This window comes from Sceloporus undulatus, chromosome 1 (assembly GCF_019175285.1).
Source record: "Sceloporus undulatus isolate JIND9_A2432 ecotype Alabama chromosome 1, SceUnd_v1.1, whole genome shotgun sequence".
Taxonomy (NCBI): domain Eukaryota; kingdom Metazoa; phylum Chordata; class Lepidosauria; order Squamata; family Phrynosomatidae; genus Sceloporus; species Sceloporus undulatus.
This window is the reverse complement of record NC_056522.1, coordinates 174,691,781-174,719,472: the sequence shown is the minus strand read 5'-3', so window position 1 is coordinate 174,719,472 and position 27,692 is coordinate 174,691,781. Positions and strand designations below refer to the sequence as shown.

Below are 27,692 nucleotides of genomic sequence, written 5' to 3'. Positions count from 1 at the left end.
CCTCCCCCCTACTCAACCGGGCATATAAGAAAACGGGTGCTGTCATTCCTTTTCACCCGCTAACATTTCCGACTGGGAAGGCAAACTGCTTCGCCTTCCTCTTATTAGAACTACCTGAGGTCGGCTTCTTTTTCCTCCCGAAATGCGAGACAGGTTAACCCTGTCTCCGCCCGAACGACTCTCTGGAAAGATGCCACTCGAAGACCCATGAGGCGCTCCTCTCTTGCGAGGATGAGAGGGGAGTTTCCATTTTTCTCGACTTTAATTTGGTGGCAAAGACAACCCCGAGATTTGCTAAAGAGCTCCTTCCCCTCCCCCCCCCCGCCACATACCAGCACCCGAAGATCGATTTCTTGCCCGATATTATAAAGAAATCGAAAGAGGTCGGGAACTCGATAGGTATTCTTGTCCTGCCGAAAGCCTCCGCCCCAAGCCCCAAAAGAGAGCCCCATGCCGGCAGGAAGGAAGACCCGAGCGAGGGCCGGAAAGCACAATCCAGAAAAAGCAACGACGGTGAAGGGGAAGTAAGTTGTCGTTCAAAGGCACCGGGTAAACACAGACACCAGACCAACGACACACACACACGCAACATCCAAGCGGATCCTCCTATTCCATGCCTGGCAATCTGGAGGTTGTGACATAAGGGTCGATGGTTTGAACTGGGGGGGGGGGCGCAAGGCTGCAAGAGACGAAAATAAAAGGTTCGAAAGATGCTGGATGTAACCTTCGTTTCTGGAACCATTGCTCTTCTTTGTTCTTATCGATCAGAGAAATAAGAGTCTGCAAATTTCTATAGGTACAAATACACCCGTGTATATGTATATATTCACAGAGGAGGGAGGAAACCATTCTCTCGTTGCAAAATAAAGAGTTTACCTTATTATTTGCAACGAGAGAAATGGTTTCCTATCTCCTGTGAATGGAAGTAAAGCAGGGTAGTAAACTTTATTATGATATAATTCCCATTCATGGATATAATTTTCCTTCATAAATCTAGAGAAATATGTAAGTTCCGTTCTTGTCCATATATAGTGATTTTAATATAAGTCCATATATATATATATATATATACACACACGCTAGTGTTTATCCCTTTGAAGCATGATATATTATTACTACTATAATTATCTGCTTCAAAGGGATAAACACTAGTGTGTGTGGTGATATATATATATATGAAATAGATCTGTGTATAAATACGTTACACTGCGTGTTATCATCAAAAAACTGAGATGTAACCACACCACACACACACACACACACACATGATGTACAACACTACACACTGTTGGGATACATAAGGTAAAGTATTCTTTATGGTCGTGTGTATGGAGAGAAAACGCTATCCGTCTGTGTGTGCCCGCTGTGTGGTGTGTGTATCGAGGGTGTATAATTATATGCCTAATATATGTGTGCTCAATAAGTCTATGTGTTCTATATAAACTCCATAGAAGGGGATGATTTCCCTCTCCTGGGTGAGGTCTCCTTCTCCAGCCTATTGTTTCAGGCCACACATATAAGAAGTTGCTGCGATGGGAGAGGAACGTCGGGTTTGGTGCCTGTCCCCCATTTCCAATTATAGATGGATCATTACAGACGGAGAAGTCCTGAGAATCCAGACATCTGCTCTTCACATGAATGCACTCACCTCCTAGAGAGCAGTCCGCCATCATGCTCTGGAAACTGGTTGAAAATGTCAAGTACGAAGATATCTACGAGGTAAGGATTAGAAAGATAAGGAGCTTGTTTCAGGGAGGGAAGGAAGGAAGGGCTTTCTCGATTTAGGGAAAAGGAGGCAAAGACAGCGCGGTGCGGGTGGCTTTCTTTCCCAGGGCTTTTTCTGCACACACCCCCCCAACTCGGGGAGCTCCCCGACAATGCCTCCATCGCCGGAAAGAGGCGCTGGAAAGGAACTTTAGGAGGTCGGAACTTGACAAGGGGGGGAAGAGGCCAGATTTCCATGCTGAATCCCTACATGATCCAGGGCTTGCAGGGAGAGAACCAAGCGCTCCCTCGGTTTAGGCAATGCAGGTTGCAGTTCAATGCCGAATGCGGGGCGGGGGGCTGAAGTCTAGCTTCCCCCTCTACCTCCCTCCGGAGAAAAAAGCATAGAAAGCCGCAACGATTGGGGCCCTCGTAATGCCTCCCTCGGAGACCACCGAAGGGTCTGCCCTCGCCCTCGGTTGGGGGGGCAGCCAGAGAGGGAGCTCTCCTTCAACTGTTGGCGGAACCCGACGACTAAGAAGGACTAGAACCGGTGTAGCCCAAGTTGTGGCCAAGGGAAGGGAAGGAAGGGAAGGGAAGGGAAGGGACGGCATGCCTTAGCCCACAGCTCGAACTGGTCCCCCTTTGGGCTAGGGAAACCAGCACCCACCACATGCCCGCCCGCAATCCTCCACGAACAGCCTTCCTCTCCGTCCTGCCAGGCGAAGAAAATGCAGCCAAGGAAGTGTCGGCCAAGCTGCGAAGCCAAGCTGGGGGGGAGCCTCTGTTTAAAGACCTCCAAGGAAGGAGACTCCACCACTTTCCAAGGAAGGAGTGTGTTCCACTGTCGAACAGCCCTTACTGTCAGGACGTTCCTCCTAATGTTGAGGTGGAATCTCTTTTCCTGGAGCTTGCATCCATTGCTCCATTGGGTCCTAGTCTCTGGAGCAGCAGAAAACAAGCTTGCTCCCTCCTCAATATGACATCCCTTCAAGTATTTAAGCAGGGCTATCATATCACCTCTATCTCTTTCCCAGCCCCACGGGCCCCTCTCTGCCTCCCTCTCCTTTTCCCCCAAAGTCGTTCCAATGCCTTCTTGGAAAAGGGGGAATGGGGGAAAGTTCCACATTTAAAACTAGTCCTGAGTTGTGCAAGAAAATGCGGAGGAGAGCGGAGAGCGAGGCAGCCAGCCATGCCGCCAGCCTGGGACTCTTGGCCGCCCTTCCAGAGGAGGCGAAGGAGGGCTGCCTGTGGGCTCTTCCTCGGCCCTCATCTGGATGGAGGTCGGGGAAAACTTCCCAAAGGGAAGCTGCGGGTTCGAGAGCAAGGATCTAAAATCGGAGAGGGTCCCCAAACTGGGCCCAAAATATTAGATGGGAATATTTGCACATACTATATGACAATAAATCAGCTGTGCGTGAGAGCGTTCGCTCATCGACAGAATTGGTAGTCAGTCCAGCTAAAGCGTTCTGACATATGTTCCGCTGCATTCGCATTCACACACACACACACACACACACACACACATGCATGCATGCATCGGATGGGGACACACTTCAGAACTAGCAGAAAAGCCAAAGGAAAAAAGGAACCACTTTCCCTGAAGCGGGAGAGAGGGGGGAAGCGGGGATCTGCGCTCCGCCGAGCGAGACCGTTGTTTAGGAAGGAGCCTCGGGTTGAACTTTAACTGAAATGGCAGCCAGGCCAGTCAAACGGGTTCTGGGGAAACATCAAAAAGGTTTTCCATCGCCCCTGGCCTTGCCTAGCAACTCTTCTACAGTTGGTATCCTTTCAAATTCGTTGCATTCGTTTTACATCGAGGTGAAAACTGGGCGCTTTTTTGGCACAGCCAGAGGAAAAGTCGCTCACTCTCAATCTCTGTCTCTCACACAGACACACTCGCACCCCACAAGCCAGCCAAATAGGAGCCAACCGCTCTGAGCCTTTTCCATGTTGCTTTGCAAAGCGAGGACAGTCTGTAATACGGGTAGATTTCTTTTCTTTCTTTTTTAAGTGCTTAATTACTTCTACAAACAAACAAATCGCATTGGCTGCCTTTATTTTCTGGAGAGGAAAAAAAATAGGCAGGATTAGAGAAGCCCTTTTATTATTTGCTTTAAAAATTAGAACAAAAGCACCAAGGGCAATCGATTTTCTTTCGTATTTGGAATGTATAATTAAATGTAGGGGGAGGGGAAAAAAGAGGGGGGGGAGAATACGAGTTCCCTCCCCCTCCCCTCCGTAGCCTCTGGCGTTGCTCCAGATCACTTCCTTGCTCCAAATCAGCGGCGCCTCGTTTACACGTCTTCCTCTGCTGGAATTAATTGAAGTTCTGCCTCTTCCCTTGCTCCACTTTCTTCCTCCTTTTGGGTCCCTTCCCTCCCGCTCTCCCCCAGCCAGCCCCCTCGTCTGATTACATCGAGTAATTCTCCACTGAATGAACGTCATTTACAATGCGAGGGGAGCTCTCGAGCTGCCGCAGCAAAGCCTTCACGCTCCATTTGGCCCTGCATTCTCCCTTTAAAGTCGTCGTGTAATATTAATAGTCATGAATATCAATTATGATGAGGCGGTGTAGGGGAAGGCAAAGGAGAAGGGGGCACGGGAGCAGTCTGAACCTCGCCTTGGGTGGAAGAGGATTGCCTTTGGAGGCTCCCAGGCCCGGGAGGGGCACCGCGCAGAGCCGCCTCTTCCCCGCCGGAGACTAGGCAGCCCCTCCATCCCCGTCGGGGCCACCGGCTCCTTGACTTTCGGCCCCCAGCCCAGCCCAGCCCACCCCCCGCCGCCGGCCCCGCTTCACATTTTTGTTTTGATGGATAGACTCGGAAATAGCTCCAGCTGTTCTCCGGACTGCACCGCGTTCCTTTGCAGATCTCCTTGATACGTCTCCTCGCCTTATTATTGTTATTATTATTAATTATTATTTATTGCTATTGTGATTCGATCGCTTTTTCTTTTAATTTTTTAGCTGTTTCAAGACCTTTTTTTATTTCCAGATGTTAGTCCACACCTATTCCGCCATGGTGAGTTGTGTCTGGGTTGTAATTATAAATTGCCCTCTCTCTCTCTCTCTCTCTTTCTCTCTGGCACTCTCTCTCCCCTCCCCCCTCTCTCTGCCTTCTTTCTTCCTTTCTTCCTTTCTTTCCTTTCTCTCTCTCTCTCTCTCTCTGCTCTCTCTCTCTCTCTAAACGCCTTTGGCTTGGTAATTTAGCACAATAATTGAAGGAAGCTTGCAGCTGCTTCTCCCTTTTACATTGTCTCCCTCCTCGGTTGGAGCTTCAGGGCGAAGAGGGGGGGAAGAGAGAGACGGAGGGGGGGAGACTTCGCTTTTAGACCTTGCTGTTGGGGATTTGAAGCACATTTTCTGGACTATCCTTCCCCCCCTCCCTTTCTCTAAAATCATATGTTCAACAGGGACATTTACAGACATTTTAATTCGTTTTATTCTTTCTGATTTTCAATTTTTTAAAAAAACCCTCCAAGTTGTCATAGCTTCCCATTCTTTTCTTTTCTTTTTAAGTTTCATACTGTTATCTAAATGAGACAAAGATCATTTGGAGGAGAAAAACTAAGTTTGGATCAGAATTATTCTCTTTAAATTAGTCCAAGCACAGTAGTCTTTCTTTTGTTCCCAGTTCTCCTTTGCACAACTTCTCCTAACTTTTTTGTAACCGCCCCTATCCTGTTCTCACGTCCTGCCTCTAAAATACGAGTGGTGTGGTTGTTGGTTAGTTGTATACATGGTTTAATTGAAAAGATCTCTCTAAAGGAATAAAAGATTCAGTAGCTTTTCCCTTTTTGTCGTGTGTCTCCTACTGTTAAGGTTCTTCACATGAAAGCCACTGAACTGGTGGAGAAAGTCACCCTTAGTGTGCAGCTAAAGTATTTTTTAACATAGGGGCTTTTTTGGGTGGGTTTTCCAGGCTATGTGGCCATGTTCTAGAAGACCTTTCGCCAGCATCTGTGGCTATTTTTTAAACACTTTAAAAACGAGGCTTTGAAATAAATTTTTAAAAATGGTTTACAGAGTTCAAGTGGCGATTCAGCAAAGAGGGATTTCTTTCCTATTTTCTAATTGTTTCAAAGGGATCCCGGTCTAGCGGAGGCCATGACCATGAGAAATAAAACACCGGTCAAGAAAGGGAAAGTGGTGTTCTGAAGGGGAGTTGTGTTTTGTCGGTGGTGGTGGTTTCTTTGGACGGAATGGCTTTTTCATTGTGCCTTCTCTCTCTCTCTCTCTCCCTTTCTCCTTTCTTCCCCCTTCCCTTTGTGCCCTTCTTTCCCCGCACCCTCCCCGTTGCCCCAGGACCGTCACGACGGCGTCCCGAGCCACAGCTCGCGCCTCTCCCAGCTGGGCTCGGTCTCGCAGGGCCCCTACTCCAGCGCCCCTCCGCTCTCGCACACGCCTTCCTCGGACTTCCAGCCGCCCTACTTCCCGCCGCCCTACCAGCCCCTGCCCTACCACCAGAGCCAGGACCCCTATGCCCACGTCAACGACCCCTACGCCCTGAATCCGCTCCACCAGCCCCAGCAGCATCCCTGGGGCCAGCGGCAGAGGCAGGAGGTGGGCGCCGAGGCCGGGTCCCTCCTGCCCCAGCCCCGGGCCTCCCTACCCCAGCTCTCCGGCCTCGACCCCCGGCGGGACTACCACGCCGCCGTCCGCCGCCCCGACGTCCTCCTCCACTCCGCTCACCACGGCCTCGACGCCGCCGGCATGGGCGACGCCCTCTCCCTCCACGGCATCGCCCACCCGGGCATGGAGGACGTTCAGGTAAGCACCGGGAGGGCAGCGAGGGGGAAGGTGTCGGGTGGTGCCCCTGGCCCTCCAGATCAGCAGGTCAGAGGGCTTGGTGGCCTTAGCCTGCTCAGCCAGAAAGAGGGTTGCTCCCCCCCGTGGATGGGGGGGGGCTCCGAGAGAGAGGCGGCTGTGTTCACAAAGCCTGCCAGGTCCGGTTGAGTTCACAAGGCCACCATTGCTGGGAGACCTGGGCCTAATATGCAGCATACTAGACATAATAATAATAATAATAATAATAATAATAATAATAATAATAATAATAATAATAATAATAATAATAATTGTATTTGTACCCTGCTTTTTGTTAAAACAACCAAAGCGGCTTACAGGGTTAAAAATGATACAACAATATATACAAACTGTCCCCCCCCCTTTGAAAAAGAATTAAACAAGTTGGGATTAAATTACATACATAATGCATAAAACAACTAAAACAATAACGGTGGGCAGACCTTATGCGCTGCATGTTAAACCTAATACCATTCCAACCCCTTGCTTCATATGGAGAAGGGGAAACATACATGGCAGAGATTGGGAACCCCTCTGTCCTCCTCAAAGAAATACCTTCCCTGGCGGGAGGCGCTCTTCCTCGGGTTGAAGGACTCGGGAGGGCCCAGATTCCCGGGGAGGCTGCCATCTCCCTTGATGCACCCTTTCCATGTTCTATCCCACTCTCATCCCGATTGGGGAGCAGAGAAAGGAATGTGGGGTGGGCATTTTATTTGTTTGCTTGTTTGGAAATTTCTTTGGGATGTTTTAAAAGAACGGGGGACAGAGTGCACAACTTGGAAGAGGTTTTCACTGGCCCTTGGTAGGCCTAAAGTGCAGGACTCCGGCAGAGCGAGTGGAGGGTGGCTAGGTGGCAGAGCCCCTGAACACCCAGAAATCTGCAGGAACAGCGTGGCTCTGGTGTCTATTTCGCCGTCTGGGGTCGGGGATGGGGGGGGGTGCGGACCCCTTAGTCGTGAGGAGCCGTGGACAAAGCGGGGATGGGAGTCTGAGGAGGCCGGCCTTTCTGTAGGTGAGCTTCGGAGGGGGAGCCTTGGGAGGCCCGGTCTGGCTGGGAGCTGGCGGTGTAGGCTAGTCGGAAAAGAAAGCCTCCCTCCGGTGAAGGAAAGAGCAGGATCAGGAGGAATGGAAGGGGTCTGCACTTAGATCAGAACGCTAAGCGCTGGTTTGAAAATGGCACCTCTGAGTAGCAAGGCGAAAGGACAGAAGATCAGATAATATTTGTCCCCATTCCTCAGCAGTTCGAAAGGAAGTGAAAATATTTGAGAGTCTAGAAAGGCTGTTCTATAATCCAACCCTGTCCTGGTTGAGCTTCTCAATTTTTGTCTCTCTGTTCCCTTAAACGAAAGCGCAACTTGTCGGGTGTGGGAGTGTGGGGGAAAAAGAGCAGGCTTAATATGCTATATGTCAAAATAATACGCTTTTAGGCCAAGGAGTACCTCTCAGCAGCATTGTTCTAGATACAGAATGTTACTTTGTGAGTCCTATACATTTTTGGAAGGGGGATCCACCCCTAGGAAAGTGGGCAAAGCAAAGCAGAGGAAGATGGTTGGCGAGGATCTTTCCAAAGGGCTGGATGAGGAAAAGCGTTGCAGTATTTGGTGTAATTCAGCCGTGTTTAGGAGAAAAATTCGTGCATTTTCTGTTTCTCTTCCCCTGCCTTTTTTAAGGCTTCCACCTGAAAGACAATATAAAATATTTTTAATCAAAAGGAAAGGGTATTTTGAATTTATGTGAAGCTACCTAAGAGTAATCTGATTTATGTTGTATCCCGAAACCAGGCGTGTATTTAGTTTTGCCGGAAAGGGTTGCAGATTCATAAAGAAAGTGAAGTCGAAGGCTTTCATAGCAGGCATCCATAGCTTTTTGTGGTTTTTTCGGGCTATGTGGCCATGTTCTGAGAGTTTATTCCTGACCTTTCGCCAGCATCTGTGGCTGGCATCTTCAGAGAAGAACTTCTCAAAGGAGAGAAAGATCACAAAGATCTTCTCTGAAGATGCCAGCCACAGATGCTGTGGCGAAACGTCAGGAATAAACTCTTCTAGAATATGGCCACTAAGCCCGAAAAACCCACCCAAAAACCACAAAGAAAGTGTTTCTTTAGCAAAAACCAAACAAACAAAGAAAAAAAACCCACCTATCTTTCCGATTAAGTTGACTGGAAAGGAAAGCACTGAAGGGTGACATGGCAAACAGACCGGGAAAGAAATGAAGGAGGAATATCCGATTATTATAAATACAAATCGAAACCATGTGGGATCCGTGTCGTTGGCTTTGTAGAATGAAGTCGTGGTAACTGGAGAGGTTTCTGTTATTGTAAACACGTTGCCCGGTCCGTGGGGCATTGCGGGCTCCCTGTGGCCGCATGCAGGAACCCGACCCAATAAAGACCCTCTTTCCTCTGAAGGAAAGAAACTCTGCAGGGCTGGAAGAACCTTCTTTCCAAGGCAGATGTGCCCAGAGAGCAATCCAGCCCACAGCAAAACGTGCGAGGGCACATTTGAGGCAACCCGCAGCTCTTCCTGGCCAAGAGGGGAGGGAGCCCGGAGGGAGGGTGTAACTTCTAATGAATGAATAACTTCGTGGGAAGGTTTTCACAGTGTCCTCAAAAGTTCCATGCTTGGAGCTACCTTCAGCAGGGCTTCCCAAGAGAAGTCTTTACAGTCCCGGGGCCCTGAAAACCACGTTGACAGGATGTTTGGTTGTCAAAGAGGATCCTCTTTTGGCGGCCTATCATTTGGGAGAAAAGTCCTGGCCAAAGGAGAAAGGCTTTCTCGAAATACTCCAAGGAAAGTTAAACAGGCACGATCCAAGCGGTGCGAAGCAGTTGTCAGTGAGAAAATATGCTTCAGTTTCGCACATGCTTCCATTTCTACTCCTTCGGTGGATTAAATTTTCGGTCAACTGGATGTAAACATTGTTAGGAGGAAGAGGAGAACTGAACACTTTCTCCTAAGTAATCCTATTCCCTATAAATGTTCGAGAGTAGTATAGGTTCAAAATGGAATACTTAGAAAGGACTATACGTTTCATGCTCTATAAATCAAGGTAAAATACGCATGGGCTTTGCTTGGCTTGAAGACCTGAAATGTCTTTGGTTTTGGTTTTTGGTTTTTTAATAATAATAATAATAATAATAATAGTAATAATAATAATAAACCCTAATAAATAGCATCTTTGCAAAATTATTTTCGCACTAACACTTTATATTCTTTATACAACAATATAATAGTATTCTTTATACAGTTGTTAATATTGTATAAAGTATAGGTATAATTAATATTCGCCCTGTGTAAGAAAGGTTCAGAAATGTGTTTCTTCTTAACCTTCTTAATAAATTAGAGGCAGAGATCGATAATGAGATAGCTATGATATATGTATGTGTTTTATACAGTTAATATGTCTGAACTAGTGCCCTATTTTTAATTGTAAAAATGAACTTCGGCATGTTCATGATAGCAAGGATGATATATCGGCGTGCAATATCAGATATATGGCAGCTTAATATTGATGAGGGCCGTTTTCTTGATATATTGCATTGTTCTCGCGTTAAGCGTCAGATGTTCTCGGCCAAGACCATCGGCCGCCTAACACTGAGGCCTTAGATCTATTATTATCAGAAAGTAAATCAAACTGAAACCAAAGAGACTTCCATTAAACTGGGGGCTTCCCATGACGTTTATAGGCTTTGAGGATCCCAGCCGGACCCTCGGGATCCAAGCAGCTCTCCTCGAAAAAGGAAAGGAAGGGAAGGAAAGGAAAGGAAGCAGACCCTGGGGTTGACTCCATGGGACTCCTGCTGAGTTCCTTGGGGCTGTGTCACCTTCCTTTGTGATGTCTACCGGGAAGTAAGTCCCACAGAGTTCAATGGGGCTTACTTCCAGGTAAGAGCCCCCGAGATTTGCAGATTTTCCTGGAAGGCTCGGAAGACAGCGCCACTGATTTCAGGCAACTCGCAAAGGCACCGATGTCGGTTTGGCTGGAATCAGTGGGAATTCCTTCCGAGTAAATCGGTTTGGAAGTGAAGTGTGAGGTTCCCTGCCTTCTGTCCCCACCCCTCCCTCTCCTCCCGCCCGTCTGTTTCTCTCCTGGGTAAGTCAGGCGACGATTAGAAAGTGTTGGGCTTCCACTGAGAAACGCACCCCCTCCCACCCAGTGAGCATGGCTTGTTGTGAGGATGTCCCAGGCCAACTCTCCTCCATCCAATCGTTCCCTCTTTGGGACGGGAGCTCCGAGTACAGAGTTAGGTTGCCTAAAAGCACCAAGGAAGTCCTGGTGTCACTTTTAACTAAAGAAGCCGAGCACTTAAAAGTCTGGAAGGGGGGGGGGGGAGGGTGCGGGGGGGGTGTTTCTTCGCGCGTGCGCTTCTCTCTCGGTTTCCGCATGCAGTCCTAATTAAATCTTTACGATCCTCTCTGTGACTATTAACTGCCAGCATGCTGCGCGAATATCCTGTACAAAAACCCAGCAGGCGGCCGTAATTAGATCGAAAATCAGACAAGACTCTTCTCATTAACTACAACAGCTCAACCACGTTGCGGAGGAGGAGGAGGAGGAGGAGGAGGAGGGAGGGGGCGGAGGGTGTGAGCAACCTGTTTGCAGGAGTAGCGCCCCACACCCGGCCCGCGCCCTCCCGGCACCCAAACTGCTCCGGCAGTTAATCCCGAACTGCTCCGGCAATTAATCCGGATTAATGACCAGCGCCCATCCCCCGTGGACTAGGATTTCGCCCCAGCAAAAAAAAAATGCACCTCGAAAAATAGCTAAAGAGCTGATCTTTGCAACAATAACAGAAGTAAAGAAAAGGAAAAGAAGAGAAATAAAAAGTCAAGAGAAGGAAGGGGGGGTTGACATGTTCACGGAGAATGCAGGATCGGGTCTCTAGTAAGAGGGGAATTGTCTTCAGAGAGGATTCCCGCCTGGACCAGGGCCGATAAGAGAAAGAGGACTGGGAATTGTGTGTGTGTGTGTGTGTGTGTGTGTGAGAGAGAGAGAGAGAGAGAGAGAGTGTGTGTGTTTGTGTGTGGCAGATACCTCCATGAAATCTTTAGTCAAGAACCTTAGGTGCCTAGGCATGATAGATATTGCAGGTATAAGATGATATTGCGGGTATTCATCCTGACCTATCTCCCAACACACACACACACTGAGAGAGAAACAAGGTCTTCTCTCTAGCACTCTGTGTTTGTGTAAGCATGCACACTTATGTACGCATACATACAACTGTACGCAAACAGAGCAATTCCTATTTCTTGATATTCTTATATTTTTTCTTTTCTAAAAGGTGTGTGGTGTGTGTGCGCGCGCCCCGCCACACAGAGCCTGAGCGGCTCCTACGACTCCTCTCTATAGCATTATCCCAAACCATATTACTTTGAACGTCCAACCCCCATAATGACTCCCAAGGGAACGAGCCATATCGTCCGAGGGGGGTTACCTCACTGCGTGGACCCCTCCACTACACATTAAGTCTCCATTTCGTCCCTTATTCTGTGGAGACACACACATGGCCTTTTTTTTTGTTCAGGGAAATTCTGAGAAACTCCTTACACAAGTTAAAGGCTTTCCCAGCTAAAATCCTACGCGGGACCCCGCCGGCCCTGGGATGCTGCTTTGGCGTTTAAAGTAGGTGGGGGTCGAGGTGACCAGTTTAAGGGCTGGAATCCCCCCTGAGCCAACCATCGGGGTCAGGGAGATGGAATCAGGTGGGTGCTTATTGTTGTTGTGTGGTGTGTTTGTGTGTGTGTGTGTGTTTGTGTGTGGATGGCGACATTCAACCCCAAAACCTCTGCCCCAAAACAAGAAAACATCAGAAAAGCTTTGTTTAAATCCTGGACACTTTACTTTTATCCCTCTCGTCTCCAGATTGTGGTTCTTTCTCTAGACAAGGAACAGAGATTCCTTTGCTTCAAAGAATTTTTACCGACAAACCGGGATAGCTCAGGTTGCCAGTCGGTGGGTGTTGTCTGTTGTTTGTGTTGTGTTGTGTTGTTTGTTGTTTTTAAAAGCTAGAACACCGGCAGAATTTCCCCTTGGGCCGGGGCGCGGGTTTTATGACCGTGGCTGCTTTCAGATGGCGATTGCTTTTTCTGTTTTGCCTCCGAACTTGCAACGGGATTGGGCTGGAGTTTTAGTCTAAGGGGCATCCTCGAACCTTGTTTGCTTGGAGAGGAGAGACTGGGTTCCGTGGGGCTGTATCGGGGACATATATCTGATCTCTAGGGGAGATATGGTCGGTATTGTCGGTGCTTCTATAGGGGAGAATGGAGAATTGCCAAGGATTGCCACAACTGTGCAGAGTAAGGCAGGAGCAATCCCGTGAACAAAGGCCATTGAACAAAGGGGGACAAAAGAGCCTTGTGACCTTACCCACTCGAGGCGCACAATAGCCGGAATCCCACCTAAGTCTCTGAGCGACGGTTCGGACCTCACTTTTACATACGTATACATTCTGTAGGAAGGGTTTTGCTTTGTTAAACATTAAAACACATAGTCAATAACACCATCCGTCACCCGCACATGGCCCAAAACAGTTTTGCAAACCCCGCCCTGAGGGGAGGATAAGTTTGGGAAGACTCCCGTCAAATATCCCCTAAAAATCGAAAGGGTAACGCTCTCCTCTGGGCTTTTGCCTCGCCACTCTGGAATCTTTGATGGAAAGGGGAAGTCCAACACAACTGAAATTCCTCCCCCACCAAATTTTGGCATTCCAACAATCCTGAGCCGCAGGGTTGCCGGCCCTGGGTGTTAATTCCCCTGACCGAGGTATCCAGGGTGGCTCCCAGCTCCGAAGGTCTCATCGCAGGAGAAGGTGGCGTTGCAAGGATCAAGGGCTGGCTTTGCCAGGAGCACTCCATTCAAAATCAATTGCCTCCAATTCCCCAGGACGGCTGCAATCCCTGTCCTGGTAGCAGGTTCGCAAAAAGACGGCCATCCTAAAACCTGGAAGAAGGAAGAGCCTGCTTCGTTACTCTCCTGGGGCCTTGAAATCCTGCAAAGGCAGAAGCCCGGGTGTTAAACCAGGAAGGGGGGGGGGACTTTAGACTTTAGCCGGCCCTAGCCATCTAAACCCCACATTCTTTAGAAGTAACTCCACTAGATTTAGTCGGGCTTACCTCGAATAGTATCGAAGGGGACAGCAGAGGTACCAGGTCAATGAGCCGTAAAATTACGTCTTCTGTGGCCATAGTGTTGGGCAAAACCAGCTGAGAACAAAAAGGTCTGTCTTCCTGGAAGTAAGCCCTGGAGAAAGAATGGGGAATTTACTAATTAAAGCAGTAAAATGGTGTACATGGAGTGGTGGTTAGGGTAAACATGCTCAGGATGGGGGCGTACTATAGCTGTGTTTTTAAATGCCATTTATAATTTTGCAGCCGTTAGTGCCTTGCTAGGACACGGAATGAAGGAATAGAAAGCTGAAGGGTAACGAAGTCTATGCCTTAGTCTGATATTTTTAACAAAAAAGCAGGGCGGTAGTGTTTTTGGTGCCCCTTTTTATCCAGTTCGCTAATGTGGGAAAGCTTTTCTCTTTCCCTTTCCATCCCGATATGAATAAGAAACCCCTCCTGTCGCAATGAATTGATATCACTAAAAATGGCAGGCAGATTCCTGTGCCGGGGAGATGATGTGCCCTCTGTATACCACCTTACATGTACATTCGTTCTCTGTATAGTTAGTCAATGAAATGGTGATTTCCCTCCTTCGTTTTTTATTCCTAGTCGGTCGTAGAAGATGCCAATAACAGCGGCATGAACTTGTTGGACACATCTGTCATCAAAAAAGGTATGGCGAACCTTTCAGTCCAGGGCGGTTGTTTTCTTCCAAAGTGCGTCGGGGAGGGAGTCCCTTTGCGGGGGAGTTGAAGTTCCTTGGAAGCAAAGCCCATCTATTCCAGAGAAGGTTACTCCCAATTAAATGTGGAAAGGGTTCTTTAAACGTGGAAGACTGTGCGTTCACCCAGAGAACAAAAACAGGAATAGAAACAACCGGGGAAAGCGGTAAAGGTAGACGAAGGAAAGCAATTCTCAGGATCCGATTCGCTTCTGGATTTTAGTCGGTTAAATGGACTTCAATGGGACCGGTGGAGAACTGAGGTCCAAAACAATCTGCAGAAATAATCCAGTTCGAGAACCGCTTTACTGCGTGGCTTCCAATGCTAGGGAAATTGTTGGAACTGTATTTTGTGAGAACATTTGGCTTTCTCTGTCAGAGAGCTCTGGTGCCACAATAAGTACAATTCCCAGGATTCCCTAGCACTGAGCCAGGACAGTTAAAGCGGTCTCGAAACTGGATTATCTCTGCAGTGTGTTTTTGGACCTTGGTCTCTCTGCATTGCCATGGGGGTCTCTTCCAAGCGCTCTTAGCCCATTAATTTGGGGGCAGCAAAGGCCCTCTTCTGTCCCAGTTAAGGCTCTGCGAGTAATGATCGAATTAATCCTTGAAGCACGTCGATTCGATTCGAGTGAATATTTAGGACTGGGGTGGCAAAAGGAGTGAGCAAAGATCTCTTTCACACAACACAATTAGCGCTACGATTTCAGTTTAACTGTTGTGGCACTATCCACGGAACCTGGTTCAAGACCAGAAATTTCGTGAGTTATTAGACTTCTCACCAGAGAGCTTTCGTGCTTCTGGCCAAATTATTATTCATTATTATTATTATTATTATTATATTATTATTATTTCTTATCCTGCTTTCCTCCCAAGACTGGATCAAAGCAGCTTACGGTCTAAAAGAGACACAGTACAGTTTAATATAAATCCTAAGATTCCACAGAGGACAGTGAAAGTGACATCAAGTGCTTCATGAGACAGAAGCAGTCCGTCGGGTGCTGTGCTGTTATGGGATGAAAGAATGCCTTAGCAGTTTCCAGCAAGAGAGCTAGAGTCCAGTTGAGAGTCTAAATTGCTTTTGCTTTGCTTTTTGCTTTGTCCATCATCTTTTACCCCGGGGGCGGGGCGAGGCGGGGCGGCGGCGGAGCCCTGGGTAGAAAACTGACAAGTGGACCCCTCGTCTGTGTCCCCCTTGTCCTCTCTGCCAGGGCTCGACCTGCCAGCTTTCAGGGCTGAATCTTGCGTGCCCCTCAGCTGGGGGGAGGTCTCCTGGACGGAGTGGGCCAAGTCGGGCTATATGTCGAGTGGTGTGTGTGTGTGTGATTCCACGGTGTCGAGGTGTGTTCACTCAGGAAGGATCCGTGTATGGAGAGTGAGGAGGAGTGGGGAGGGGTGGCTTGGGGTCCCCCCCATGCCCCCTTCGTCCTCAGATGCATACATGATTGGTGCAAGTGCAGCTTCGCCCCATACTGGTAGAGGGAAGTGTGATATTAACAATGTTTGCAATCTCTTGTACAGCTGTAAGCAAAATAATAAACTAATTAAACTATTAAATGTAATTACAATAACTCATTTTGGCGCTATTGCAGCTGCTCCCCTCCTCCCCTCTGCCTCTGACAGACTCTTGAAGACATGGAGATATCGCTGCCTTGCCGTTGCAGGCAAGAGGCCTTCAGTAGGCCCTCGGGGAGGGGGGGAAGGGGGAGCAAGGAGCCCCTCTTTCAGGTCGGAGTGTGAACTGGCTGTCACTGGCCCTGCAGTCCGGATTTGACTTGCTGGGAGGAAACCTCCCCATAAACTTTGTTTGTGCGGAGGAGGGAGGAAAAGTGTGTGTGTGTGTGTGTGTGTGTGTGTGTGTAAAAACCCAAACCTCTGGCCTCCAATTACGTCTTTCTAATCAAGAAGTGGAAAGCCTATTAATAAGGAGCTGGGTTGGGGGATGAGGTATGCCATTGTGCATCATTTATGTATGGGGAGGGAAATCCCCCTACAGAGGCGCCGTAGGTGGCTGTGAACTGGACAACCTCGGAATTTAAGGGAGGCTGAACACATATAAGCAACGGGCCTTCTTTCCCGGGGAAACTTGCACAAAACGTCCGCCATCAGCCTTCTATTTTTTGGGCTTCGTTAGTAACAAGGCGGAACTGCGTTTTTCAGCAGCCTATTTTCGGGGCGGACCTGCTTCGGGAGAAAGACCCCTCGCTGCTCTCTCTGGAGGTCTGCCGCCTCTGGGCCTGAGCACATTCGCCTTTGCCTTTGCCCCCTTTGCTCCCCGGCGCCCCCTGGCGGCCCCTGGCTCTCGGGCTCTGGCTTGGCAATGCAGCCTTTGACCTCTTCCTCGGAAGCCAAGGGGTTTCTGGACGGGCCCCCTGCCCTCAGAGAAGTGCAACCAATTAAGCGAGTCCATCGGGTAGCTGGGAATCCTGGAGTTCATTCCAGGGGGCCATTGCAGTTCTCTCGTTCTCTAGCCACTACTCTTTGAGTGCTGGTGTTCGTCACATTCTCCACAGCCCCCCCCCCCCTTTCTCGATATTCCCAAAGAGCTGATGGGACGAGTATCTCTCACCACATCTTGGGGAGATATAATGTTATTCCTTCCAGGAGTTCCATAACCTTTTCTGAGGTCTTAGAAGGGCGGCTTTCGCTTCTGGGCTGCTTCCCCGCCTCCCTTTTGAGGGCCTGAGCCCTTGGCCGCCCCCCTTCTCTGGCCCACAGACCCAGCGAGAGGACCAGCAGAGAAGCAGCAGAGGCCGGGGGGATTGGGAGTTAGTCTTCTGTTTCACCATGGCTGTCCCCGTTTCCTAGTGCAAAAAATAAATAAATAAGTAATAAACCTAGTGACAAAAGATGCCAAAGGGAGATAAATTATTAAGAGAAATGGCTGATCCCTCCGAGCTTCAGTCTTTCTGTCTTGGAGACCTATGAAAGTAATGGGCGATATCTGTCATCTTTTATTGCCACGTGGTCCTCGTGTGTGACACCACTCCCCGCCTCCCCTCGCCTTCCTCCCGCCTTGCCTTCCCCTTTCCTTTCCTTTCCTTAATATCTCCTTCTGGTCCTCTGTCTTCATCTCTGCCATCGACCCACGAAAAATCCTCTGAATCCGGAGTCCATTGGACTCGTCCTAAACGCAGGTTCACACGTGCCTCTTTGGTAACTGACCTGTGATTCGGTCCATACTGTCGGAACCCGCATTTTCAAGTTCAGATGCTTAGTTCTTTCTTAGAATCTTAGACTTATTATTATTATTATTATTATTATTATTCTTTATTTATAAAGCGCTGTAAATTTACACATAGATTTGGAAGAGACCACAAGAACCACCCAGTCCAACCCCTGCCATGCAGGAACTCTCAATCAAAGCATCCCCGACAGATGGCCATACAGCCTCTGTTTAAAGACCTCCAAGGAAGGAGACTCCACTACACTCCGAGGGAGTGTGTTTCACTGTCGAAGATCTCTTACTGTCAGGAAGTTCTCCTAATGTTGAGTGGAATCTCTTTTCCTGTATCTTTTCCTCCCCACTCCCCCCCACGGGTTTCTTAGAATCATAGAATCATAAGTTGGGAGAGACCACAAATGCCATCCAGTCCAACCTCCCGCCATGCAGGAACTTTCACTCAAAGCATCCCCGACAGATGTACCAAAACCCCACCCGATTTGGACTTGCCCGCCTTGGCCCAGCCTTTGCAACATTCAAACTGGCTTAGGTCACCCAAGTCCTTTGGGGGGGGCGTCAAGTTAGAAAGGCCCGGATCCAATTGCCATCCCCACAGCAACCCACTGAGAGAAGCAAGTTTAGGCCAAGCCTTGGGTAACTCTCCCGGATCGGAGGGGGTCTCCTCTAGCTGGGATGGCAAGCAGCTTTAGGCGAGTCCCATCTAGAGCTTAAATCCTATTACTCGCACTTCCCAGCGAATCAATCCTATTAAGCTCAGCCGGCCCGACTTCATAGTAAACATACATTGGATCAAACTGTAAATCTAATCTCTCCCCCTCTTTAAGCCTTCTCTGGTACAGTCTTTTAAATATTTATCTCGTCCTTCCTTCCTCCGTTCCTTCCTTCCTCCACCGACTTATCTGTAACCGAAGAAAACAGATGGATTGTCTCGGTCCCCCCCCCCCCCCCCCCCCCCCCCGGCCGGGGCGCTTGACTCCGGCGCAGAAACACAAGATGTTGCCAGCCACCCCCCCCCCCTCCCCCCCTCCCTCCCTCCCTCCCTCTCGTTATGTTTGCGATCTGTGCTTCCTTGACATTTCTGAGGTAATTTAGTTAAGAGGAAATGAGTTGTTCCCAGTAGAGAGAGCAAACGAGTGGAGTGGAGGTAGCCAGCGTGATAAATGGCTCTTTCATTTGGAGATCTCCAGAGCTCGTTTAAGGCTAATTTTCTGTATTAGCCCCCTTTGAGCTATTAATGCAACAGGCAGGGACCACCGTGGCCCTTCGGCTCTGAGCTGCCCCATTACAGCCACGCATTAAAGCTGCCAAGATGGATCTCGGGGGCGGAGGGGGGGGGAGGAAATAATGAAAGGTGCTTTTGCCGGGCAGAGGAGAGGGGAAAGTGGAGAGATGGGGCTGGGGGGGAGGCGGCGGAAGAGAACCAAGCGAAACCAAACAAACCTCCTAATCTAAAGTGGCAGAGGGTGGTTAATACGATTGAAAGGGGGCTGGTCAATGAGCAATCAATAAAGTAATAATGAGTGGGATGCGCTACATTAACGGGCTAAAAATCCAACGAGACATTAAAAAATCATTCGTAACTCTCGTTCCATTAAGACCAGGCGGGAGGGAGGCAGCCGAGCTCTCTGTGGGGCTGGGAATAGGAGGAGGAGGAGGGGGGGGGGGGGGGGGGGGGGGGGGGGGGGGGGGGGGGGGGGGGGGGGGCCCAGAAAAAAGGCGGGCTCAACCCCCCCCCCCGTCCCGCTGAAGCAGACAGCCGAGTTGGAGGAGACTGGCGAAATGCAATAACATGCAACCTTAGCCGGCTCCTGTGGAAGGAAATCCGTTTGATGACCGAGAGGCATTATTTGTCGGTTGCAACCTTACAACTAGATTCTAGATTCTAGTAGGATGGCATCCCAGGATCGTCTGCCCCGTGCAGGCATGATGCAGGCGGATTCCCTCCCGCCGCCTTGTCCTCTTAAACCTGGCCTTCCAAGAACCTCCAACAAACGCGAGAGCAAACCTAAAGGTTCCAGCAGAACCGCCTTCCCTAGCTCTGCTTCCTTGTGCCTCTTCAAAGAGCTGGGGGTTAACGGAAGAGCCACTGAGGCGGAGTGGTTTGACCGCAGTGGAGGCCCTTGGGCAAGTCACACTCTCTCAGCCTCAGAGGAAGGCAAAGGCAAACCCCCTCTGAACGAATCTTGTGAAGAAAACCCCGCAGGGATCGCCATAAGTTGGGAACGACCTGAAAGCTCCCAAGAACAATGTCTAGCAAGAGCCACTCAGGGAGTGATTCCTTCAAACGCTGTGGAAGTGGGCCATCATAGATTGTCTCCTGTTGTTGTTCCCTGTCCTCTAGTCAACCCCAACTCCTGGAGATTCTGTGTATATGAGACATCTCCAATTCCCACTATCCTCAACTGCTCTGCTCAGGTCCTGCAGGTCCAGGCCCTTGGCATCCCTGACATGTGCTCTCCTTTTCCTTCTACTGTCCTCTACCGTTTTTGGCATCATGGTCTTCTCATTATTCATTTCTCTTCATGATGTGACCAAAGTAGGACAGCCCCAGTTTAGTCACGATGGCATCCAGGGAGGGTTCGTGCTTGATCTGTCCAAGGACGCATTAGTTTGTCTCCTGCTCGGAGATCATCTTCTGTAAGTCGCCCTCGCCTTTCCTATTAACTCTAGGGAAGGCCCTGAAATCTGGGGGGAAACGTTGCCCCTTCTTTTGGCTTTGTGAAGAGGTCACAGTGGACCACGTTGTGAGAGAGGTAGCTTGTCAGGTTACGATCCATACACATTTGCCTGGCAAGGGTTACCTTTTGGAGTGTGATCCCAGAGGCCTCCACTGGTTGGGGCATTCTGGGAGCTGTAGTCCAAAGAGTCAATTTTCCAGCATGCTCTGCCAGGAGACGGAAGCCCATGGACCTCACTGGGACCGGCTTTGAGCAGAACTATCCTGGATGGAATTCCTTTAACTGTGACCCCCGTGACTCCCATTTGCTCAAGGGGGTATTTCTCTCCCTCCCACCCCAACTTGTGTCTTCCAACTCGTGTTTGGGAGGAGAAGAAGGTCCTTAGGCAGGGACTGGGGGCAGGGAGCTGGTAGGGAGAGTCCTCCGCTCTGGGAAATCTATCTCCAGGGCAATAATATACAGTAATAATAATGATTTAGTACACGACTTTGCGAAGATGGTATCTGTAAGGGCCGGCACTGGTTATTCGGAAGTAATCCCCCTTGAACAAAAGAGCATGGTGGCTCCTTGTTGCGTGCCTTCAAGTCTTTCCCGCCTATCGCGGGGATTTCCGCTAGATTTGTTTCAGAGTGTGGTTGCCATGGCCTCCCATTGAGGCTGAGAGAGTGTGAATTGGTCGAGGTCACCCAGTGGGTTTCCCTGCCCGAGCCGCGATTTTAAGCTTGGTCACTCAGAGTCCTTGTTGTTTTGTACAATTTGATATACAAATGACAACATCTCGCCTAAGTCCAGAAGTGCCTCCGAGATAAAAATACAGAGGATCGGGGTGCAAATCTTAAAGAGCTCCCACCTCCATCTCATGGGGTGCCCTTGGCAAACCGATTGGAAACCTTGGAGGCCTCAGAAGAGAGCCCGGGCCTCGTGAGTCTCCCCACTCCCGATTTGCGGGCAGTTAAGCTGTCGGTCTCATGTACACTTGTTCTCTGACAAGGAGAGAAAGTGTCTGGCGCCCAGACTTCGGTTTTTATGACTGCATGACATGGGTGAGTTTGAGGCCGAACAAGTCGTCGGATTCCTCTTTTGTGTCTTTCAACCGCATTTCAGAAACGTGGGAATAGGAGTCGATGGGGGAAGGTTATGGATCCCTCTACAGCGAGTAGCTGCCAGGAAAAGGAAAAAAAAATACAATCGATGATGATGATGATGATGGATGAAATATTATAATAGATCTCCTTTGATCCACACAGAGAGATGAATATCGTATTTGATTTAGTTGCTGCTGCGCGGACTTGGTGGTGTTTAAAGGAAAGGATGCTGTTGTTTTTCCCCCGGGAGAGAGCCGCGCCTGCCTTTTGTGGCCCAGCTGAATTCCGGTGACCCAGCCACTTCGTATAAACGTCATCCCCACGAAGGGCAAAACCCTGGACGAGTGAGACGGGTGGGAACGGTGACCGGGGAATTCTGTGCCTGTCTCCTCCGACCTGAGTTCTATTCAGTTCAATAGGGTTTACTCCCAGTTAAATGTGTTTAGGATGGCCGATTTCTCCCCGCTCCACTTAAGTCATTTTTAACGGCCTAATCCCGGTTTCAATTCCCAATTAGAGAAGACCCGTTGAATTAGTTGCTGAACATCTAGGTCAATCTCCTTGCCTCGGAGGGTTTCCTCTTGTTGGGACTAGCAGCTGGATGTAGGCCACCGGATTGCCAAGGCTCCACTTCTCCTCAGGCCTCTCGCTAGAAAGGAGGGCAAAGAAGTGCCCTTGCAGGACCAGAGAGGAAAACTCCATCGGACCCTAGACAGGCCCTCTGTAAGGAAGAGCAGGCATGATGCCTGGCGAAAATCTGTGACACCTTTGCAAATCGCTTCTAGGAGAACGCGAACCGAAACCCAATCCACACCCCTAAGGAAGGCTAAATGTCGGGGATGCTTTGATGGAGAGTTCCTGCATGGCAGGTGGTTGTACTGGATGGCCCTTGTGGTCTCTTCCAACTCTACGATTCTATGATCCTATGATTCTATGAAAGTCGGGCAGACGAATATTTTGTCTACTCTTTCCAGTGCGGTGTCCTCTAAGGTTGAGATCCCTTGCCAGTCTTTTCAGCAACTAAAATGGATCCGAGCCTAGGGGAGACGGTGCTACTACCCACAAGGCACAAAACAAGGGAAGCCTCTTCCCCCTTCTAAACACTAGTCAAAACCGCCCAAACGTCGGCGCTTACTGCCCAACCTTTTTCCGAGGCTGATTTGGAAATACTGGACTGGAATTATCTCTTGCTCCAAAGAAAGGCCTCCAGAATTTTCGAGAGAATTCGGAATTTGCTTTTTAAAAGTCTGCTAACCAAATGTGCCATGATAGGATCAAGGTATCCCTAGTGATTACTTAACTGGAAGAGCATACTAGTCAGCTTATCTTTCCGCAACAATCCCTGCTGTCTATAGGAGTAGGAAATGAGTTCCACTGAAATCAGGGAGAAAACATAGGCAGAATTGGGCTCCCAGGCATAGTTCCCAAATGAAGAGAAAGTATCTTCTGCCTTCTGTAGGAAAAAAAACACACGTTTTTCGTCTCAATTGATCTCACCAGGATTCCTCTCTAGAGTAAAAAGAACGGCTGTTCTAAAAACACTCTGGTGTTACTTATGTGAAATCAGTTCACGGTTGCAGACCTAATTAAGGCTATGCATATGTATTTAAAAACAGAAGGGTGGAATGATACTGTGGCACCAAAAAACCGCAAAACCACCCGTCCTAAAACTAGGCAGAGAAATCATCTTGGCCCCAGAGACCCTGCCTAGCCCTGGGTCTCTTGTAGGGAAGTGGCCGCCTTTCTTTCCCTCTCTCTCAAACCCAGCTTTAATATATGCACCGAAAAGAGTAAACATGCAAAGCAGAGAAAGTGTCACGCTGCGTTGCTCCATGCTCCATTTCCTTGCCGTTTCCTGCTGCCGTTTTAAGGCGCTTTTTCCTCGACGAAGAGTCGGCGTTTTCAGGAACGGGAATTGCTCCTAATTACTAACAAATCAAGCGACTCCTGGCGCTCCCTCGCTTTTATTGATAAGATCAAGAGAAATGGAGAAGGGAGGAAGGCTGGAAGGGGGGGGGGAGAGGGGGAAACCCCCAAATCATCCTTAGGAGGAATTAGAGGCCAATGGCCAGGCCGTCTGGGGGATGCTGTGAGTTTTAGTTGCAGAAGTAACGTTGGCAGCCTCTGGGAGGCATTAACTAAGAGCCACCTTTCCGACACTCTTGGGAGCGGGGAAATGAGAGAGAAGGAGGCTTATATTTAAAGACACAAGAGTGGGAAACGAGGCGATAAGAACAGAGGATTTCAAGGGGAGATAGTGGTGCTTGCATTTTGATTTTTCTCGTATTTTTAATATTTATTTTGTATAATTATTATAGGAGTATACTTACTATTTAATTTTTATATTTATTTGACTTGGGTTGTATTCTTTCACTGTTGTAACCCGCCCTGATTCTACGTGATTGGTCGGGATACAAATAAATAGTTGTTGTTGTTATTATTATTATTGTTATTATTTCCTAGGAGTGAAGGGAGTCGGCTTTTTGGTGCAGGTTAAACCATCTTTCTTTCCTTGCCTTCCAAAACCCTCTGAAATTCCTAACTCGACAGGGGTTTTCAGCTGACCTAATAATAATAATAATAATAATAATAATAATGATGTAGTATTTATATCCCACCCCTCTACGTAACGCAATCGGGGCGGCTTACAACATTAAAATATACATACACCAAACCAACATCCCCACTACCCACCCCTTAAAATACAATTAAACAGATTAAAATTAAAAACCTACTTAAAATTCCACAAATAATAATAATAATAAACAGTGGCTATATAGCGAGGTCGGGTCAGAAGCTGAGCTCATACTTTTGGGCATCAATTCCCCTTGGATTTAGGAAGGAAGCCACAGTTTAGTAGCCCCAACCTTTGGCTCTACACAGGAGGAGAGGGGAACATTTGGCCCTTTGACTTTTGGTCTGTATCTCACAGAATGGGGTGAAGAGATGGAGGAACTGTAGTACCTCAGATTACAAGGCAGGGTCATATTTTGGGATGTCTTCTGGACCTTCTGAAATGCTCCCTGACCTTAAGGAAGGAAGCCTATCAGGAGACGAAGGCTTTCATGGCCGGCATCCATAGTTTTTTGTGGGTTTTTCGGGCTGTGTGGCCATGTTTTAGAAGAGTTTCTTCCTGACATTTCGCCAGCATTCTCTGAAGATGCCAGAGCCACAGATGCTGGCAAAAAGTCTGGAATAAACTCTTCTAGAACATGGCCACATAGCCTGAAATACCCACAAAAAACCTATTAGGAGACTTTCCTCTCTGAACGGCTAGTTTACCCAGTGCAGGCATATGGTTGAATTGGGGAGCCATCCCTCCATGCCCACGCCTGCAGCTTAAAGTAATGTTGACCAGAAGACTATTGCTTCTTTCTGCCTGACGCCAAGGGCGGTTTTTAGTGAGACTTATTGGATTCAATGGCATGAATATTGGAGGCTCCAGCCTTCCAGAGGGCCAGCGTGTACTCTGCCCATGCTCTAAAGCCCTCTCTCATTAGACACCACAAGCTCTGAGGATGAGTGCTCAGTAGGTTGAGCGCTACGTTAGAAGGGTGCAATGGTTACGAGCCAAATAAACATTTTTGGATTGGAAAAAAGAGAGGCTTAAATTAAATACCTCACAAATTAACAACCGGATGAGCGTTGCCTAACCATACATTATTGTAGCTAGGCCCCTGCGTTTGTGTGTACACTTAATGTGGGTATCCCGCATAACTGAAATCTCCAAATTGCATTACCTCTGGCAATAGCTTTAATAATAAAGTAATTATACAGATCTAGATAACCGGATCCCTATCCTTCCTTCCTTGGGAGGCTAGTTTGTTTCTTTCTCTTCAGGAGAATTAGGTAATTTACAAAAAGATGGGAGGGAGATTAGAGTTCCCGTCTCTTGAGCTATGAAATTGCAATGGATATGGTTGCGGAGGCTTGCAGCAGCAGGGGAGCCCTCGGTGGGTTTGGAAGAACTATTTGCACAAGTCGCCTCTTTCCTGACAAAAAGGCAAGCAGCGGGATCAAGACGAGGAGGAGGAGGAGGAGGAGGAGGAGGAGGAGGAGGAGGAGGAGGCCTGCCTTTCTTGCTGCAATTTCCCCGAAAGTGAAGTGGAAAGCTTTCATGGCCGGCATCCATAGTTTTTTGTGGGTTTGGGGGGCTCTGTGGCCCTGACCTTCCGCCAGCATCTGTGGCATCTGGCATCTTCAGAGAAGATCTTCCCAAAGAAGAGAAAGATCACAAAGATCTTCTCTGAAGATGCCACCCACAGAGGCTGGAGAAACGTCGGGAATAAACTCTCCTAGAACATGGCCACAGAGCCCGAAAAGCCCACAAAAAACTATGGTTTCCCAGAAAGATGCTTCATCTCCAGTCCGCCTCCAGGGATCCTTTCTGGCAAGGATCTATTCCTTGGACCCAACTGTTTATCTTTCTCAGTACTCTCCTTCAGCACCACATCTCAAGTGAACTGACTTTCTTCCTATCAGCTTTAGCTGTCCAGCTCTCACACCCCGCACATGGTAGTTAGGAATACAGTGGCTTGGACGATTCTAACTTTCGTGCTCAGTTGTATATATTTACATTTTAGAATCTTTTTCTAATTCTTTCATAGCTGCCCTCCCCGTTCCTAGTTTTCTCATTTTATTTAAATGTTTGATCCAAGGTATGGGAACTCTTTTACTGTTTCAATGTCCTCATTGTGTTTAGGTTGCATCTGTGTAGATCTCCCCTGACCATTATTTTTGTTTTAGTGTAGTGCCTTACATTTTTCCCTGTCGAAATTCATGATCCACGTTTCTAAGCTAATAAGGTCATTTTGAATTCTGATCCGCTCCTACTTTGATATCTTCTGCCAAGTTGATGTGCATACCCTGTTTTCTATCATCCAAGTCATTGATAAAGATATTTTATCAATAGCTTTGGACCCAGGACAGACCCCTGTGGGACCCCCACTGGTCACCTCTCGTCAAGATGAAGAGGAGCCATTGCCCAGCACGTTTTGGCTTCAGCTGGTCCACCAGTTACAGTACCAATCCACGGAACATATCTATTGTTTAGCCTACTTATTTTTTAGCTTTAGAATCTATGCTCTTCAATTCAGACCTTTCTTAGGTAGGGCTTTGGAGAGTCAGGCTTTGTTCTCTGACTCCTGTGTTAAATCCTCATCGCCTCTGGAAAGAAAGTTCCTGGCATGGCAGAGGGTTGGAACTGGATGGCCCTTGTGTCATTACAACTCTACGATTCTATGATTCAATGATGATTTTCATATCATATTGTATGATTCTAACTCTCTGTATCCAAGGGGCACCTTTTCAGGATCTGGCGCCTGCTGCCCCAGTTGTTGAGAGTGGCAACCCCAAAGGTGGTTGTTGGCAAGTGAATTCAGAACCAGGCGGCGTGGAAAGACTTCAATCTGTGATGTCTTCAACAGGGCTGTGTCTGTACATCCATACTAACAATATGGGAGATCAATTATTGATCGAAAGAGGGGATGGAAGCATAATAACTTAAGCCACTTTCAAAAATTAGACTGCAGTCTTGAAACACTTACTATGGAGCAAGCCGCATCGAAGCTTGTTTTCCTGATGCCCAGAGAACAGGACCATAAACAATGGATGCAACCCAGGAAAAGAGATTCCACCTCAACATTAGGAGGAGCTTCCTGACAGTAAGGGCTGTTCGACAGTGGAACACACTCCATCGGAGTGTAGTGGAGACTCCCTCCTGAGGTCTTTGAACAGAGCTGGATGGCCTTCTGCCAGGGAGCTTTTAGTGGAGAGTTCCTGCCATGGCAGGATGGGGCTGGACTGGATGGCCCTTGTAGTCTCTTCCAACTCTACGATTCTACGAAGCCGGAAGAATTAGCTCTGAGTCCAAGGATGCCCAAAGCGTAGATGCCAAGGGCGACAGGGATAAGGCCCAGTTGCCCCCAGCCCTGGCTTCCCTCGGGGCTCACCAGCTTCCCCCAAATGGTCCCTGGGCTCCGCGGGGGCAAGATCGGATGGCAGAGCCGGGCCCGGTTTTGCTCAGGGAGGCCCCCATCCACCCGAGGCGCCACGGCCAACCGCCTGCAGGCTGCGTTTCTCTTTTATTGCCTTGTCCTGATTTTGTTTTCCTGCTTAAATAATTGTCCGTTTTGATAGTCTGGCATTTATCTTTTGATCCGGGGAGACTCTCGGAAATCTTGACAGGCAAGAGTTCCACAAAGTGCTTTAAAATTCAAGCTAGCGATAAACTTAAGAAAGGAAGACAAGATAAAAGTACTCTCAGGGTTTTCCGGTGTGGTGTGTGTGGTGGTGTGGTGGTGGTGTGTGTGTGTGGCATAAACGTTAACTACATTTGTTCTGACTACACTATATTCTAGTACGTTTCTTAAACAATATCAGTTAAATTAACCTAAAGTAAGCAT

The 27,692-nt window shown here is 48.5% G+C and overlaps 1 protein-coding gene across 1 annotated transcript in view; it reads left to right on the top strand.

The window, feature by feature from the left end:
• Positions 1 to 1,489: 1,489 nt before the first annotated feature.
• TFAP2B (transcription factor AP-2 beta) overlaps positions 1,490 to 27,692 on the top strand; it is a 78,019-nt gene continuing 51,816 nt past the window's right edge. The window contains exons 1-3 of the mRNA XM_042445174.1: positions 1,490 to 1,719; positions 6,011 to 6,475; positions 14,230 to 14,293. Coding sequence (XP_042301108.1) covers positions 1,639 to 1,719; positions 6,011 to 6,475; positions 14,230 to 14,293 — 610 coding nt within the window. The 5' untranslated portion in view covers positions 1,490 to 1,638. The remainder of the gene's footprint in view (positions 1,720 to 6,010; positions 6,476 to 14,229; positions 14,294 to 27,692) is intronic.